The sequence below is a fragment of the Cuculus canorus genome, chromosome 4 (genome assembly GCF_017976375.1).
Source record: "Cuculus canorus isolate bCucCan1 chromosome 4, bCucCan1.pri, whole genome shotgun sequence".
NCBI lineage: Eukaryota > Metazoa > Chordata > Aves > Cuculiformes > Cuculidae > Cuculus > Cuculus canorus.
In genome coordinates, this window is record NC_071404.1 from 15,394,842 (window position 1) to 15,411,528 (window position 16,687).

Below are 16,687 nucleotides of genomic sequence, written 5' to 3' on the forward strand. Positions count from 1 at the left end.
GGTCCTAACATACATGAAGATGATTACTTACTTCGTTTAGTTCCTTAAAAGATAGATGTCTGGAAAAGAAAGAATTATATGCAAAACATTTCATTATCATGAAATAATAATCACTTTGAGTAATTAAATACTTTTGATTACATCATCACTGAAAATTAACAGCCCTTGGCAAGGGAGGGATTTTATTACTGCTATAGAATTTGAGAGGCTGGTTATTTTTTACATAAATTATTTGCAGGAGAAGGTTATGGACTACCATAAGAAAAAGAATAGCATCCACTGAATTAAGTATGGTAGGTAAGAAGAGTCTTTGTTAAGAACTTTGTTATTCTGGGAACAGGGGAGAAGCGATATAAATTATTATCAGCTTTCTCAACACTTTTCATCTCATGCCAAAAAGTCTATAGCTGACTTTAAAGTCAGCTATAAATAGAGGTAAGTTCCTTTAAAACTGAAGAGTTTCAAATATGAAACTTCCACGGAGGCAGAATGGAAAGCATAGAGGGAAGGAGATGCAAACCAAGATAAGAGGAATGGAGAATGCTCCTTATGGTCCTGCTTCAAGTAGGTGTTAAACTATTTGTCTACCTTCTCCTGATCAATAGAAATAACTTCCTTTCCTGAAAAGGTTAATCAGAAAATATTCTCTCCTCAAAAAGGGTATGATAAACACTCATGCTTTTTAGCAGCATGTATCTTATAGTAAAAGAGATAGAGGAGTGGATTTTAGAGGTTATTTAGCAACATGAGTTATGTATAAGCAACTAGTAGTTTTTCAAGGGCTCCAGGATTTAGCCCTTGCTTAGCTTATGGTCTGGACTGAGAAAATATGATAGTGAGTTATTTCGCTAAATCAGTCAGAGAGAATGTAAAAAGAAGAAATGGTATAGAAAACCCTGGCAGCTATTTTTCAACACTTGTTCAGTGAGAAGAGGTCTCTTCCTTGTGCCGGTGCTGAAAACTTCTGCACAGAGTTTTAAAGAAGCAAGAATTTTGGGAATGATCTGCTAGGGGAAAGTTCCAGGAAGGCTAGGAGAAAGGAGAAGAACATTCTTAGGTTTGGATAGTTGCTTTTGTGTTAGCTTCTGCAAATTGTTTGCTTGTTCTCCAAGGTCATTATTTGACATATGGAAGCCTATATTCAGGACATTGGGTGCATGCTAAAGTGATAAAGGTGTGCTTGTGGGGCTGGCCTCCACCATGTGGCAGCATACCACTCGCATGACCCGCTTATAACAGGCATGTAAAAGTTTAAATCACACCAGAGCTTCCAAAATATATTCCAGGGTCCTGCACATGCCTTTTAAAAAATTTTTTTTTTATTTTATTTTATTTTATTTTATTTTATTTTATTTTATTTTATTTTATTTTATTTTATTTTATTTTATTTTATTTTATTTTAAATTTTTTATTTGTATTTTTTATTTTATTTTTATTTTATTTTATTTTATTTTATTTTTTTATTTGTATTTTTTATTTTATTTTTATTTTATTTTATTGAAGCTAATTGTAGTAGAGTGTATAACTAATGATGTGTTTAATTTCATAACTCTTACAAATCTTGTTCGAAAACAAGACTTGGAAGTCCTAAATGACATCTGTAGTTTGACAGCTTTGCTTATAGTCTAGCAGATAGTGGCTGTAATGCTGTACTCCTCCATACTGCAGCTCATACATATGTTTTCTTCTTACAAAGCTGTGACTGAACTGAAGATGAGTAAGAAATATTTTGAGTGAACTGCTTGTGTGGGAAATTTATGGTATCTTCCCCAGATCATGTGTGGTCTTAGTCTGTGCCGCTCCTCTTTTACTCATGTGATTAAAAAAAAAACAGTATGAGGAAAAAAATCCCAAGAAACTTACAGAAATATTTTAGTATCTACAACTGCAATGAGAAGTAGAGTTTGTTGTTATATTTGCTCCTCTATACTTCTAGAATAACAAACGACATGTATTTATATTATAGAATTTGGCTTTATAGTAGAACCGTGCAAATTCAAGCGCTCTGCATACTGATGTTAGTTGGCAAACACAGCTTATAACAATGCTCACGGAGCGTTCCATGTATGTGCTGCCCTGCCCAGGGAGGGGATCAGTCATGGGAGCTGGAACTTTCCAGCTATAGGTCAGGCTGTGCATCTGAGTATGAAGCTACTTAACATTAATGAGATGTCTTAACAGTCAACAGATTTTGGAACCTAATCTATGAAAGAATTACAGCACCATTCAGGAAAAAAAAACCCAACAACCTGTACTTGGAGCTTACTTCTTAATTATGTACCTATCTATAAGCAGAAGCTGATTTCATTGATTTGTAAGCTCTGCCTCTCCCCCCCTCCCCCCTCCCCAATGGGATTTGTAGTGACCACTGTAAAATGAAACACAATTCCATCCTGGTGAAATGAAACTGAAACCACTTAAGGAAGGATGGATGGAATTGACAGAACTCAGTTGTGCTCAGACTTCTGGCTGCAGATTAATCACCTTTGTTGAGAGGTGTTCGAGCCACTGGATGTGTGTCATTTCCCTTCCTTGCATGTGTCCAACATCATCCCCCTTTGGGAATGTGCATTTGATACACAGCAATAACACAATGCTTCTGGTTAGCTGGCAGCGAGCAGCGTGCATGTGTGCTTATCTGACTAGACATGTATGTTGTGTGAAGAAAGCAACCAGGCTCATATCCTGACACATGCGTAGGCTTGCGCATACAGCTGAACACGAGCAATTTGTGCTTCAGGACTCAGCGCTCATCCACACTGTCATGCCAGAACGCTGAATGAACATGGATGGATGAAGGTGAGAGGGATAGGGCAAGAAATTACTTGTGCTCTGTATTCGTTGGTCTCATGTGCTGGAGCAAGACTTCTGGCTACAGATTAGTAATTTCTTTTGCTGAATGTAACATCCTTGAGATGTGGAGTGTATTTCTGTATCTCCAGTGCTGTCAATGTATTCCTCCATCACTTGATTCACCAGCTATGCTAAGCAAGTACAAATGTTTCTTCTTAGAAGTGGTTGCCATACCACTAAAGGTTAGCAAGAAAAAGTAGGGCAAACCTTAAATAAAGTACTCATAGAAGTTCTGTCTACTTTTCTACTGCTTTACTTCTTTACCATTATGTTGGAAGTTTTTTCTTTAGAAATGCTAGTGTCACATTACACTAAATACCACTTCTCTCAATTATTCACAGCTGTCTAAAGAATAACTTCTATTTCTTAAGTAAAAGCGGAGGTGTAATGGAGTTAAATTCTTGTGGTTTGATCAGGGAGAATATTTTGGTTCTTAGGGAATGAGGATGAAGAATGCATCCTTACCTTGTGACTTTTGCTGATATTGGAAAAGTGTGAGCTTGGCTGAATGTTTTTCTCGTGTGAAAGAGCTGGCCGCTCGTCTTTGGCTCTGGAGGAAGTGGCTGATACTGCTTTGGCAGTGTCTTCAGAGGCCTGGAGAAGTCAAAGGAGAATTTGGAGATCTATTAGGTAACAAAGGAGGCAGATGTACTGTGTTGCAAGTGCAAGCTCAAGAAATAAAATGCTAGAATTTTCCAAGTACATTTAAATGTATTTTTGCTGAGTTTAGCTCAGGTCCAGGAGCTTCTTGGGGCCCCTCAGTAGCGGTAGTAATTTTGGATAATATTCTACATTTGCAAGATATTACTGTACTGTGTTACGTGCCACTTAACACTGTTACTATGCGCTTCACCAGTATGTGCCAAGTACGCAAGTCTCTAGTGTTGGTATTTCTGGATGGATATGGCTCCATATTAGGCCCATTCAGGGAACACACTGCAGTTCAGACATACAGGAAAAAATGCTTTTTGTCCCAGAAAACCCACAGCTAATGTGTGCCTGGTGTTTTCTGGCAGATGTGGGCGTGCTCTGCCCCTGCTCTGAGACTGGCCAGTCATGGTCCATCTCCAACTCAAAGCTGTAGCATGGAGAGCTTGGATGAGTAAAACTGGACGTGCATCCATGCTACACTGCACACCTGCTCGTCAGCGGTGGGCTCCTGGGAAGGGAATCCTGTGCATTTGTGTGTTACAGAGGAAAATTAAACCAGGTCAGAGCGCTAAGGTTCATTCTGGTCACCATAATACAAACAGAAACAAGTAGTGAAGTTTTGTTGAATAATGAAATGAGAATGTTCTTATTTTTGCAGTTTTACAGTTTTGGATTTGTGAAGCTACGCTGTTCTTTTATGGTCTTATATCATATTTTAGCAAGGAATAATCTGAATATGTCTGTAATGCTAATCGCACTTTAAACTTGTTTACAGCTTTTACAGCAGTCAGTATAGGCACTAAGGAATAAGCTTGCCAGTCCTGGATGACCTTGTGAAAGGAAGTCTTAATTGCAGCAGTTATTATTGTTTGAGGCTGAAAAGATCAAAAAGTGGAATGGAATAGAGCTTGTTCCATCTTCTATGGGAATAAGCGGCAATATTCCAGTTGATTTCTGTGGACATGATTTAGACTTAGAGCAAAAAAAATTGCATTAAGGTTTAAAAGGCAATAAAGTCAATATTATGGTGGTGGACAGAGTCTGAGGCACCAATCAAATAAATGGAATATTTTTCCCCAAAGAGTTTATACCTGGGTTGAACAAGATTCAAGATTTCTAGGCTTTTGAATTGGTTGAGGCTAAGCCAAGTTGATTTTAAAGATGCAGGCCTGATTTCCAGCTATCAACACTTACAGCTCATGTTTTGTTTTCCCTAATTTCATTTCAGAAGCTAAGAAAGGTTCAAACAGAGCCAGGTAGAACAAGGATGCCAGCTCATCCTAGTAATCTGTCACCATGAGTGGTACAGATGGGTATGAGCATTTATTAGCATTGAGACTCCCAAAGACTGCAGGCAAGTGTCCTTTTAAGTGATCTTACCGTGGGGGTGGCACAGGATTCTGGGAAAGAGAAGAAACAAAAAATCCATGTAAGTTTTTTCCCTTGTTTTACTAAGAGAAATGTGGAAAGTTTAGATAAAGCAGACATGCCTATGTCAACAGTTAAAGTGTTTCTGTACTCTACAGTACATAACATTATACTTAATTATACTGGTTTAAAATAACTGAGGAGTAAAAGATGTCTACATAAACCATGAATGCAAATAAGTGAGATAATGTAGGACTTCTGATATGAGTTCACTTATCATTTACTTAGTGTTAGCAAAACTGCAGCAAGCTTTTAAAAATATGTTCAATGGCAAAATGAGCTGTAAACATTTTAATTGATGAAAGATTCAGCTTACCTGGGGTCTGTGTGTTTTGACTCCTTCTCCTAAGGATAATGATTAGTAATCGTTAATGGAGTGCTGTCCATATAATTCACAAATAAAGGTATCGCTTTATTCTCATGTTGTTATTATTACTGGCAATCCAGCCTCATTCTTCCCCATCTGGCTCAGCCTCCAGAACTCTTTGCTCTGAGATCATGTTGCTGTCCCCATGGCCTTCATCCCACCTATCTCATCTGTATCCCTGTAACTTTTCCTGCTATCAAATGGGAAACACTAATTTCTGTGAAGCTAGGACTGGAAGTTTCAGAGGTTCAGTAGGAGGCAGCTGTGTGCGGGAACGTAGGCAAGTCACAGCCTAGACCTGCAGCTGGGACTGACTGCATTTTTTCTCTGTTATCTGTTTTGCACGTGAGCCTAGTGGGCTCTGAATGAGGTTTGTTTCACATGGTGTGGATTTTGTTTGGTCTGTAATTTATTTAGCCTTTTAAGAATGGATTTGTGGATGGATTCAGTTGCAGTTCCTAACTTATTCTCAACCATTTCTGCATCTTTCCATATAAAACACAAAACTAAGCATGCTTAGGTAGTTATGGTGATCATAGAACTGTTGAGAATCTTCTTCTGCTGTAGTCAAGTAAAATGTTTTTATATCACTTACAAACATTAATTTCATAGGAAGCATAACAAGGAATTATTTAAAGCAGGGAAAAAACCAAGTTTTTTTGGTTGTTTTGTTTTTAGCTTAAAATGTAAAATAAAGGAATTGTCATGATACTTGACAGAAGAACTTTGGTTTCACCTCTGACTCAGAAATATCTGAGGGTGATATTTATTCAGGTATTGTCAATTTAAATATTGTTCAGAGACCTTATATGTATGCTTATTAAGTTGTTTGGGATGCATTTTTTTGGCTGTTTTGATTTTCTGTATAGAAATCTATAAAAAACTTGAAAAGCAATGAAAGTAAATATTTTTTTTCCAAATTTACTAAAATATGACTGATTATTTAAGTTAACATAGGGCATGTTACTAATAAAAATCCCTATTTTACTTTATTTGCATTAGATTTTGATTTTGAAAATATTTTTCCTAAGTTCTACATATTCAAATCCAAACTAATGCAAAAAAAGACATGCAATATATCTTAAGTTTTCCCGCAAGTACACCATAATAAATTGCTTTGAATAAAATAATGGTACCTTTAAATGTTTAACAATGTTAGAAAATAACTGTTGACTAAAATTCTTCTGTGCTGTTCATGCCATCTTGTGGCAAACCCACTTAATAGCACTGGCATGAGAATACAAAATGTGTTTAGTAAGTCCTCTATAAGCACTATTAGCTCAAGATGTTCTGAAAGTATGTGTAAGTTGCATTCTCGAGCTGCAGAGTTTACCTGCCTGCACTATCTTTTGTTCATCTTTATTAATATCAGAACACATCTCATGTAGGCAAACAAATATGTAAATCCAATCTAGTAAATCCTGGTGGAAATCTAAACTGAAAGACTGCTAGTGGAGCCTTTCCTGCTGATTCTGCAGATTTTTAAGCTGACTTGCTTGACTTTCTCTCCATTCAGCTTTTTTTTGCAAACTACATCAGAATTTGCTCACAAGAGCCAGTCAAATGTTGTAGTGCTTTCTCATAATCTGTGGCAATTATTTGGGTCTATGTTTTGTATTATGGTATAAACTAAAAGGAGTAAAAAAAGGTGTTCTGTTTTGTATGGAATTCTTTGCGTTATTGTTCTGGTTAGTCAAATATTTACTTTCTGAGAATCAGCTGGTACAGCAAACGTAGAAAGGATTATATTTTCCTGACTTGGCAATTGTATACTTTTTGACTGTATGTAGCATATATTTGAAAAATGATAAGAAAAAAAATATTATTCCCTTTCAAGGTTAAACAGATATTTAATCTTACAGTAGTTGATGTCATGATATATTGCTACAACTAAAGTATATTGAATATAAAAAAATAGTATCTAGAAAAGTATATAGAAACCTACTATTAAAATACTCTTATGATTGAGTAAAATAATACATTAAAAGATTTAATAGTTGGACACCTCATTGGGTTCTTGAAGAATAAGATAGCAGTCTCTTTCAGATTTCACCACAAGAAACAAAACAGAACAGACAGAAAATAAAGATACACTGGTTACATAAAATTATAGGATATTGAAGGAAATTTACAATTAATGGTAAAGCAGTGGAGAAACAAATATGCTTGGTGATGTACTAAATAATTAGCATATTCTTAGTCAGAGAACCTCATCAGATAGCTTTTGTAAATAGTTACTCTGAGATGTAAATCCGTAGTAGGAATTGGAATGGTTGATACTACTATTTAAAAATAGATTATGCTTTACCATATATTCATGCAAAATGTCTAGGAAGGATATGGACCCAGAAAGCAAGAGAATATGTGAAAAAGTAAAGCATAGCGGGGATCTCACAGCCCTGTGGTGGAACAGTTCAAGAGACACAGGCTTCCCCTTGCCCTTATATTCTTAGAACAGTGGAGAAAAGGAAAACCTGATTTTTAAATTATTTCCCCCCCCTAAGTTGAGAACTAGAAGATCATGAAGTAAAATTTATTGCAAATTTTGTAGCATAAGTTGCTACTGTTTTGAAAACTGTCTCTTCTATCATCTGCCATCTCTGCTTATGTAAAAAAGCGAAATATAGAAGCAACGATTTCAGGTTTTGATTGAAGAAATGGGTAGATTTTTGTTATACCTGTAACACTAGGCACACTCTTCCCCTCCAGAAAAAATGTGGGTTTCTGTTAATAAAACAAAATAAAGACATATTAGTCATCATCCTTGAAACTGTGGCTAGTAGAAAAGGCGCTGCTGCTGACTGGGGTGCCTTTAATACGTGGTAGATCCCCAGCAGACAAGAAGTGAAAGCGAGTGTTGAGGACACTGGTCCGGAGTGAAACAGGAATAGCTCACAGAAACCTGCGCGACCTTGTACAATTGAATCCTATGTGGCTGAAACTTTAAATAGACTGCATTTGAAATGCTATTACAGAAAAGAGGAAATCTGTTTGTGACTACGGTTTAGTATCTTTACTTACAGCTGAGTTTTGAGGAGGCTGAGATGTTTGCTGGTTGTTCATTGAGGAAGCAGTACCTGAAGGCCTTAAACAACGTTTATCTAAAAGAGGAAGAAAAAGTACTACTGAGTGATTCAGTAATACTATATTTTAAGAATAAGAGCTTTTATTGTTCAAAATATATTTTCTGAGTCAGATCTTGCTATTCTTATAGTATTTTAATCTTTTCCTTTTCAGAACTTAACTGTTCTCTTAGTGGCTATATTGAGGATGTCAGGATGACCCTGGTAATGCATTATGGTTAACCTCCTCACTGTGGTTTAAAAAAAAAATGCCTTCATAGGCTCATAGAAAGTCAGACATTAGACCTAAACTGTAATAAATCAGTGAATTTGTTTTCATTTGAACCTTCATTTGAACCAATGGCTTCTGGTAATGCCATTGTGTTGTTCTGGTTGTGAGGGGTGTGTGTGGTTTACTCACTAGAGAGATTTTTAGTTTTTACTTTAGCTTTTAATAACTGCTACACCCATGGGCCATCTAAAAGAAATGTACAGGTTATACGCTAGTGTGTGATTTTGAGTCATTAGTTTTATAACTCAAGGGCATGTCATTTTTTTATGAAAGATGGCCAAGTGTGTTACTAGCATTGAGTTTTGCCTTCCTGAAATACAATTTCAGCTCTTTCCTCACTCTTGTATCTTTCCACATTATAGTTACTGGACATAACACACAGGCAAAAAGCAGCTTTTTTGTTTAATGTATATTCTCTGAAATCACAAACAAAAAATAGTGTATTTCTGGAATTTCAGGACAGTCTTACATAAATAACAAAGATGCTGACTGCTGACTGAAAGTCTGTTACTAACCAAGATAAAAAACATATTTGGAACTTACCCCAGTTTTCCAAATAAAATGCACAAATGAGTCTTTACAACATAACATAGAATATCTGTATGTTCAGAGGGCTCACACAGATCACTCAGCTGTTAAAAGTAATTTATTTGTTTAGACATCAATCTAACTCCCACAAAAATCAGTAGAAAATTTTTGCTGACTTTGATGTGAAGTGGAGCAAGGGGTCATATATTGATACTGTATTTTCAGATATTTCTGGTTTCTGGTTTCCATTATTCCTTGCCTAGGATTTCCCTTGTTTTTTAATGATCTAAAACCTCCACAGAGTGTTTATAATGGCTTCAAGCAATGGATATTTATTATGATATTTCACCTCCGTAAATGGGATATGAATTGGCTATGAATGTTCAGAGATTAAATATAACTTGGAATGGCTTTGGTAAACCAAAACTTGATTAATGCAACTATCTTGCAAGGTTAAGAATGCCTGAGAAATGCATTCAAAGTAATTGCTTATTACTGCTATTGAAAGAAGCAGAGATCACCTTTAAGAAAAAGACTACTTTTCTTCATCTGTGGATTGTCATCTGGAGGAAAGTTTCTTATGTCCTTTAATATTTTTTTCTGTCTTAGAGGTTCCAAGGCTTAAAAAGCAGTGGACTTTTTGGAAATGGTTGTGGGTTTAGCCAGTGCGTTCTTTGCACATTCCGTGTGGAGAGGGATCACATGTGGAGAATTTCTCTCATAAAGATAATACTAAAATTGCAAAAGCAGTGTGTAGTTATTAATTTAATATAATCTAATTGAAAGGAGGGTAACTATTGGAAGTGAAGATGCAGACAAAGCTTTTCTCTTGTTTTTGCCCACCAGTGTTTTATTTTTCGTTTCGTTTCATTTAAAAAATATCTGGACTGAAAACCCTAGATTTGGCTCAGTTTCTGCACACACCAAAATTTACCTGCATATTCGGATTCTTGTAGAGGTTTGGCAGGAAGGATTCTCAAAGCTTGGAGAGTCTCCAGAGTGGAAGAACTTACAGTCTCATAATGACCTTCTTCCTCCTCAGACATCTCGGAGGAAGATCGTAAATCACTGTTTTTCTGGACAGAAGAAGAACAGTTAGGTTCAAGATTAATTCAGTTTTGGAAATATTTGATTACCAGAACCAGACATTTTGATGTGCAGGAAATTTTCTGATGGAAATTCAAGAACTGGAAAGTAGTTGAGCAAGGATCTTGAGGATCTACATTTTTGATTTACGTTAATAAAAAAGCCATTTGGGAGACAGTTTAGTCTCTCTGAGATCTGCAACCCAAGTGAACACAATAGCAAGTATGTATTGAACAGTGGAGTCCACAGAATTGTGGTACTAAGAGTGACTCAGGATGTCTCTGGATGTGTCTATACACTTCCACTAGGTTTGTTCAACGTTATTTTCTAGAGTCCTGCTACACCCTTCACAGTCACTACTTACATGCTGGAATGTATCTGCTGGCCTCCATCAGGAGGAGACATGCGCAGAAAGGGCAGAACTGAGATTACAGCCAAGTGTACTCAACTGAGGGCACCCCGTGTCTTTCTAAGTCATATTTGCTACCAGGGGCAGTGTAGGTGCATCCACACTCTAGGATCTTCCCTGATGATCGTTTTAGTCTCTTCGTGAACTCACTGGTAATGGGGAATCAATAACTTCCTGAGGTGTCTTCTTCCATTAGTTAGCTGTCCTTTTAGTTCAAGCTTTTTCTCTTGTGTGCTACAAATTATACAAACGTGTTTTACCTGCAAAGGACACTAAAAAATTTGCTACTATCCACTTTTTTCCAAGCCTTATTGTGCTTAATGCCTATAATTGTATTTCTTTTTTGTCTTCTCATGAAGCAAGTATAATTATTTAAAATTTTGCCTAATTGTCCAAAAACTGAAAAGATTTTTGAGCCTCCTATTCCCAGTGTTGATTTCCTGTGAACTGTCTCCAGCTTGCATACATCTTTATTACAACATCAAGCAGACCTCCAAGGAGTGTTCTTGACAGCACAGTTCAGAGTGAGGTTTGCCTTTAAAAAGATACCCCTACGCCCTAGACAGACCCCTGCAGGATACCTTTGTCAGCAGGGTCTTCTGCTGTATAAGTCTTTCCAGTTAAGTAGCAGACTACTGTCAGCTAGACTGAGGGAGGATATTTTTTCAATCAGTTGCGCAAACTCTTTGTACATTTTCATATAGACCAGCTTTCCAGGTTTTTGCTTGTGAGACTATCTGCTGGGAAATGTCAAAGGCCTAACAAATCAAGATATATAATATTTACTGTTTTCTTTCTCCTTGTGGTCATATTTCTGCCAAGAAAGAAATAACTTTGGTTTGAGGAGTCAATGAGATGTTCTTCATATTCATATTAGCAATTTTTACATAATCAGACATTATTTCCCAAAGATACTTTCAGACTGACTTTGTTGAAGAGTTTCTCCAGGTATCCAGTCAACCCTCAGGTTTTACAAATTTTTTGTAAGAAATCGAGGTTAGCACTGTTCTTTTCCACTGTTTTAGGAACTCAGGACTCCTTGGAGAGTTCCCAAAGATAATCAGTTGGTGGCTTTGTAATTATTTAAAATAATTCCTGCAGTTCCTTAGCATAAGTAAATATTCTCCTGGCTGTTCTTTCCCTGTTCTGCTCTGTGCTGTTACTGCCTTCTGATTGTTATTAATCCCATATAATGTCCGATTGTAATTTAACATTTCTTTGAAACTGGAAGCAGCTAAAGAATTGATTGCAGAAAACTTATTTAGTTATGCTTTTGTTGTTCAACTTATTAAGCAGTAGACCTGTGCTTTCTTTTCATCTTTCTCTGACTTGTAAGGTATTTGCAGTCTTTTCTTATATACCTGAGCTGAAACTCAAAACCAGGTTTCAAATATAAATGGAAAGACATTGAAATATGTGCTGTTAGACTTTCAGCTTTCATTTGCATTGGTTACTTATTAAAGCTTGAGGTTTATGAGTTACATACTTGTTCAGATTGACTCCTGGTATTTTCATGTGATCTTATGATAAAGGTGCATTTTAGATTCATATCATAAAAGGGAGACTGACTAGTGAGTCACTTCTTCAATTTAGCTCCCACTAAAACGAAGTAAAAGTTCTTATATATACTTCAGAATTCTCATGCTTTCTTTTGCATTAGCAAAGAGTGACGATTACATTTTCTGTTACCAGCATTACAACCAAGATGATAGTAAGAGACATCAAGAAGCAAAGGAAAAGTAAAATTTTAGAAAGAGTATTGTAGTACTTACAGAATAATAGGTATGAGCAGGAACAATCCTTCTGTTTTCTGTGTGAAATGCAGAAAAAATGTCAGCAGGTGTCATTCTGTAGAAAATGATACAATAACTAATAACTTATATAAGGGAATAAAAATCTGTCAACTGCATACTATTTTACGGACACTAAAACAAAGGAGGTGAAACAAATCCATCCATGAGTTTGTTGACATACACAACGATGAGGAAGTTAGCTGTGTGGGAATAGGATTCACAACCACTAGCATGTCTAAGCCTGCCCACAGAAAACACTTGGAGAAGGATGTGCTCCTCTCTCTCTCTCTCTCTCAGAACTGTAAGGATTCACCCTGGTGAGCTTGGGGATCCTGGCCTGGAAATCTCCCTTCTGAATAAAACCAGATCTTGTTCCTTTAGTGCCAGAAGAAAATCTGACCTCCAGCTTTCAAGACTTAACTGCAAATGTATTTGTTCTGTTGTCTTTTCTGTAGTAGCACTGCACTTGCCCAGGAAATCGGAGTCCTGTTTTTAGCTTGAGGAGCTCCACATTCACGTTTCCTAAGACAAAGAACACACCATCCACCAGGCCAACAAGTATTCTGGGTAGTGAGTGTCTGCCAATGGAAGTTGTCTTGTGTTATAGCCGGGACAGTGTGAATTACAGGGCCAAAGAGCTGGTGAACAGAAGAGTATGCTCACTCGAGAAGAGACCGCCAAGTTATGCTGTTAACCTGATTTATATGTTTAATTCAGTGACCATTTAATTCAAAACAGCCATGGTATGCCCTTGTCCAGTACATGCTCTTGTTCTGGACTGTTGAAACAATCTGTGGTTGGGCTGCTTGTAGCCTCACAAATCTTGTATCTATGGCTAAACAATAGCCTGACTTCAAAAGCAGAGCATGAAAGTCCTATTAATCCTAATCTGTAACATATAATTACAGAATGCTCTACTGCTTAGGGAGAAGACAGAATTGTGGACTGATATCCTTTTATGCCAAGGAGAAGGTTAAAACCAGACTGACTTCTTGCCCAGGCATTTTTCCCTGTGGAAGCTTGTGAAGGCTTGGCAGCATCCCATAACCTTCCCTTCCAGCTGTATGCTGAAAGAAACCAGTCAATACCTAAACAGCCTGTTTACATTTGTGACTTGTTCTTTTGAAGTCTGAATACTGCATGAGCCTGGCATTGCAGAGTTTTGTATACCCCAGCAGATGGCATTGAATGTTCATTTATTCTATATACATAGTACTTCTATCTCTGCTCAAAGGGGCATTGATGGGGGCAGGGGTGAGGTTGGAAGGGAGAGTTATTCATGCAGACTCATTCTTTGATTTTATATTTAGTTGTGCTGGTGCAAATCAGAAGTAAGCACAGTTAAATCAATGACATTAGGTGATACCAAAGTAATAATGAAAAAAGGCAGTCAGTGTCTTAAGCTGTAGCCTTTTTACTTCTGTTAATAGATGTTAATTCTTTCCTCAAGTATAAGAAATAAATAACATTCAGATAGTAATCAAAGCTGTTAGCCATGAATTTCATGGTTTACTGCCTGAAGGGGGCTGTTTGATGCAAGCCTTTGGGGTGATTTATTGCTATCCAACATCAGTTTATAATTTGATGTCCAGGCTAATTTATAATCTATTGTGTTACAGAGCAATCATCAGAGTTTGGAGAAACTCCAGCCCTCCCTCTAGTTTTCTTCTAATGCCTTCTTTGCACAGTACAAGTGAAGGGAGAGGCAGAGTTGCTGCTGTCCTGTGGGTATTCCCTTTATAGAGGGTAAATGACAAAATATTTGCTCTGTGCTAGCTGGGGAGTGCGAACCAGCTGGAAACTGCTCTTGCTGTTATTTAAGGATGACATTTTGGTAGTGAAGATGAGTATATCACTGTCAGCTGTGCTGCACATATTCGGCCTTTGGAATAAGAAGTGCCATTCGTGCCAGGTTGGTGGAAAACTGTTGAAGAGGCTCACTTCTTGGGAGACTATTTCTGATGTTTGCTATAGATATTGCCCTGGAATATCCCATGTCCTGGCTTCTGGTACATTGGCTTTTGTACAGGGATGAAAGAGGACAGAATCTTTGTGCCAGGTAGTTGCAGTCATCTGGACCTTCTCACCATCAATAGTTTTTTTGCTACAAGCTAAAGACCTACATCTGGCAGAAGTCAGAACTTCCTCAGGGGGAGCTCAGACCTAGGGACTGGTCATATCTTATTCAGGCTTAAAACTTTTTGTTGCTCTGCTTCATCCTCTATGAAATTAATAAATGGAGTATATCGGTTATATCAATAGTAAGGTATTATATTTCTATGGCATGTGAGTGGGTGTGTTTCTGCCAGTTGACAGAGAATGCCTGATATCAAAGGACAAAAGGTAATAATTAATTTTCTCTTTAATTTGCAATGGAGTAAAATTGTGTACATTTTGTGGCAACCTTGCCTGCTTTTCAGAGGGACCTAAAAAAAGTCTTTTCAGAAAGGCTACAAGTTAGCAATTTGCACATGAAAACCCAATGTGAGGAACACAGCCCTTTAAATGAGAAGCAGAGTATTCCTGTTGACTTCCATGAGTCTATGAGAGTTTTTTTCAGTCACTATGGTGTTTCAGCCAGTGATAGAAAGACACAAAATACTGTATGTTGTATTTTAATACACCTTGTCATCCTGACAGGGTGTCTCCTAACCACTACAATAGGAAAAAAAAGATACTGGAAATGCTACAAGGAAGAACCTGTACAGCTTTCAGAATCATTTTTTTCTGTCTTGTCCAAAAGTACAGTGTAAAAACTTGTCAAGTATGTGAGCATCTTACTCTAGCCTCCAGAGGGGTTAAGCAAGACAAGTAGAAGCTTTGTGAATTGTATAGGTTTAATTCCAGGACCCAGCAAAAGGCTAGGCAGGCTTTGCTTCAGAGACTCTGAAAAAGGAGTGAGAATAAGTGCCAGTCATGGTGAGCTGTTGTGATATGGCCAGATAGTCACAGAGAATAAAAATTTTGCAATGAGATGATAGACTTCTGGTTTTTATTTTTCCAGAGCTGCTTTTTTTTCCTGCTTTAAGTATAAATTTTCTGTATTATGTGGATTCTGAATGCACTTATGCAAACTTCACTTAAGTCAGTAAACTTAGTATGCTAGATGAATTTATCTGGATAACTATGCCCCTATTTAGTTAGATAATATTATATGCTTTGCATTAAAGGTCTCTTCACTCCACTACAGTTGTGAAATAAGATGTAATTTTCCACTGACTTAAGTAGGAACAATATTTTACTTATGAAGTCAATACAATTTAAACACATTTACTACTGACCGTAATCTGTCATGGAATTAATTCAGAGAGCCTGTGTCATTGTCCTGTTGTATTGGAACAGCACACAGCAAGAAGAGAGGAGCCCTTCATGAGTGGAGGCAGAGCAAAAAGGACAGGTCCCTCAGTTGCTTTCTAGAAGTCATCAGCCAATATAATGTTTTCAGTCTCGAATAAGAGGATGACTTATTGATGGCTTTTTGCTGTGTATAAAATCACGAGGACAACATTTTTTGGGGGCACTCTGGAAGTAAGCACCTTTTAGCTTTCTTTGTTAATGGGTTTCTACTTAATGGGTATCCATTTATTTTCCTTTTTTCTTACATTCTAATTTTTTTGATTTTACAATGTCCTGATCCATCACACCTTGCATGTTACAAAGTATCATGGACTCTGTGTAATAAGTATGGTGAAAAGGCATGATATAGTAATTCCTTTTTCCGTACTGAAAGAATTTTACCTTTTGGTTGTATATCCAGATTAATTGCTGCACATATGTTTGGGCAAGATCTAAAGACAAAAAAAAGGAAATTCACTTAAATATTAGAAACTGGCATTTCTATAAAACTTCTCAAAGAGTCTAGCTTAACAGAATAAGGGAAAGCTGCAAGGATAAAAATTAAATTTGAAAAATGATTTGGCAGATTTGGAAAATGAACAGTCTTGGGTCAGACCTTACGTTTTTGATCTCTTACAGCTACAAGCTTGGTGCAGTTACAGAGAGCTTTACTCATTTTGCAAACACTCATTTTACACATAAATATTGTAACAGCATCATTGATGTTTTAGCATATTCAGAATATTGTTTATGGGATGAATTTTCTCAGGGAGATAGGAGCTAAAACTCTCTTTTAGCATGCAGCTGTGTCACTGCACATGGCTCTCTTCCCATTCTGCCAGCTAGCAGAATAAGTATAACAATTTCCCCTAGAATACCTGA

General features: G+C 37.0%; 1 protein-coding gene across 1 annotated transcript in view; it reads right to left on the minus strand.

Annotated features, from left to right (window-relative positions):
• The window catches only part of CLNK (cytokine dependent hematopoietic cell linker), a 53,491-nt gene that overhangs the window by 11,583 nt on the left and 25,221 nt on the right, over window positions 1–16,687 (minus strand). The window contains exons 4-12 of the mRNA XM_054065774.1: window positions 16,208–16,257; window positions 12,449–12,486; window positions 10,116–10,257; window positions 8,321–8,400; window positions 7,978–8,023; window positions 5,249–5,277; window positions 4,885–4,904; window positions 3,319–3,447; window positions 32–59 (exon numbers count right to left, since the gene is read on the minus strand). Coding sequence (XP_053921749.1) covers window positions 32–59; window positions 3,319–3,447; window positions 4,885–4,904; window positions 5,249–5,277; window positions 7,978–8,023; window positions 8,321–8,400; window positions 10,116–10,257; window positions 12,449–12,486; window positions 16,208–16,257 — 562 coding nt within the window. The remainder of the gene's footprint in view (window positions 1–31; window positions 60–3,318; window positions 3,448–4,884; window positions 4,905–5,248; window positions 5,278–7,977; window positions 8,024–8,320; window positions 8,401–10,115; window positions 10,258–12,448; window positions 12,487–16,207; window positions 16,258–16,687) is intronic.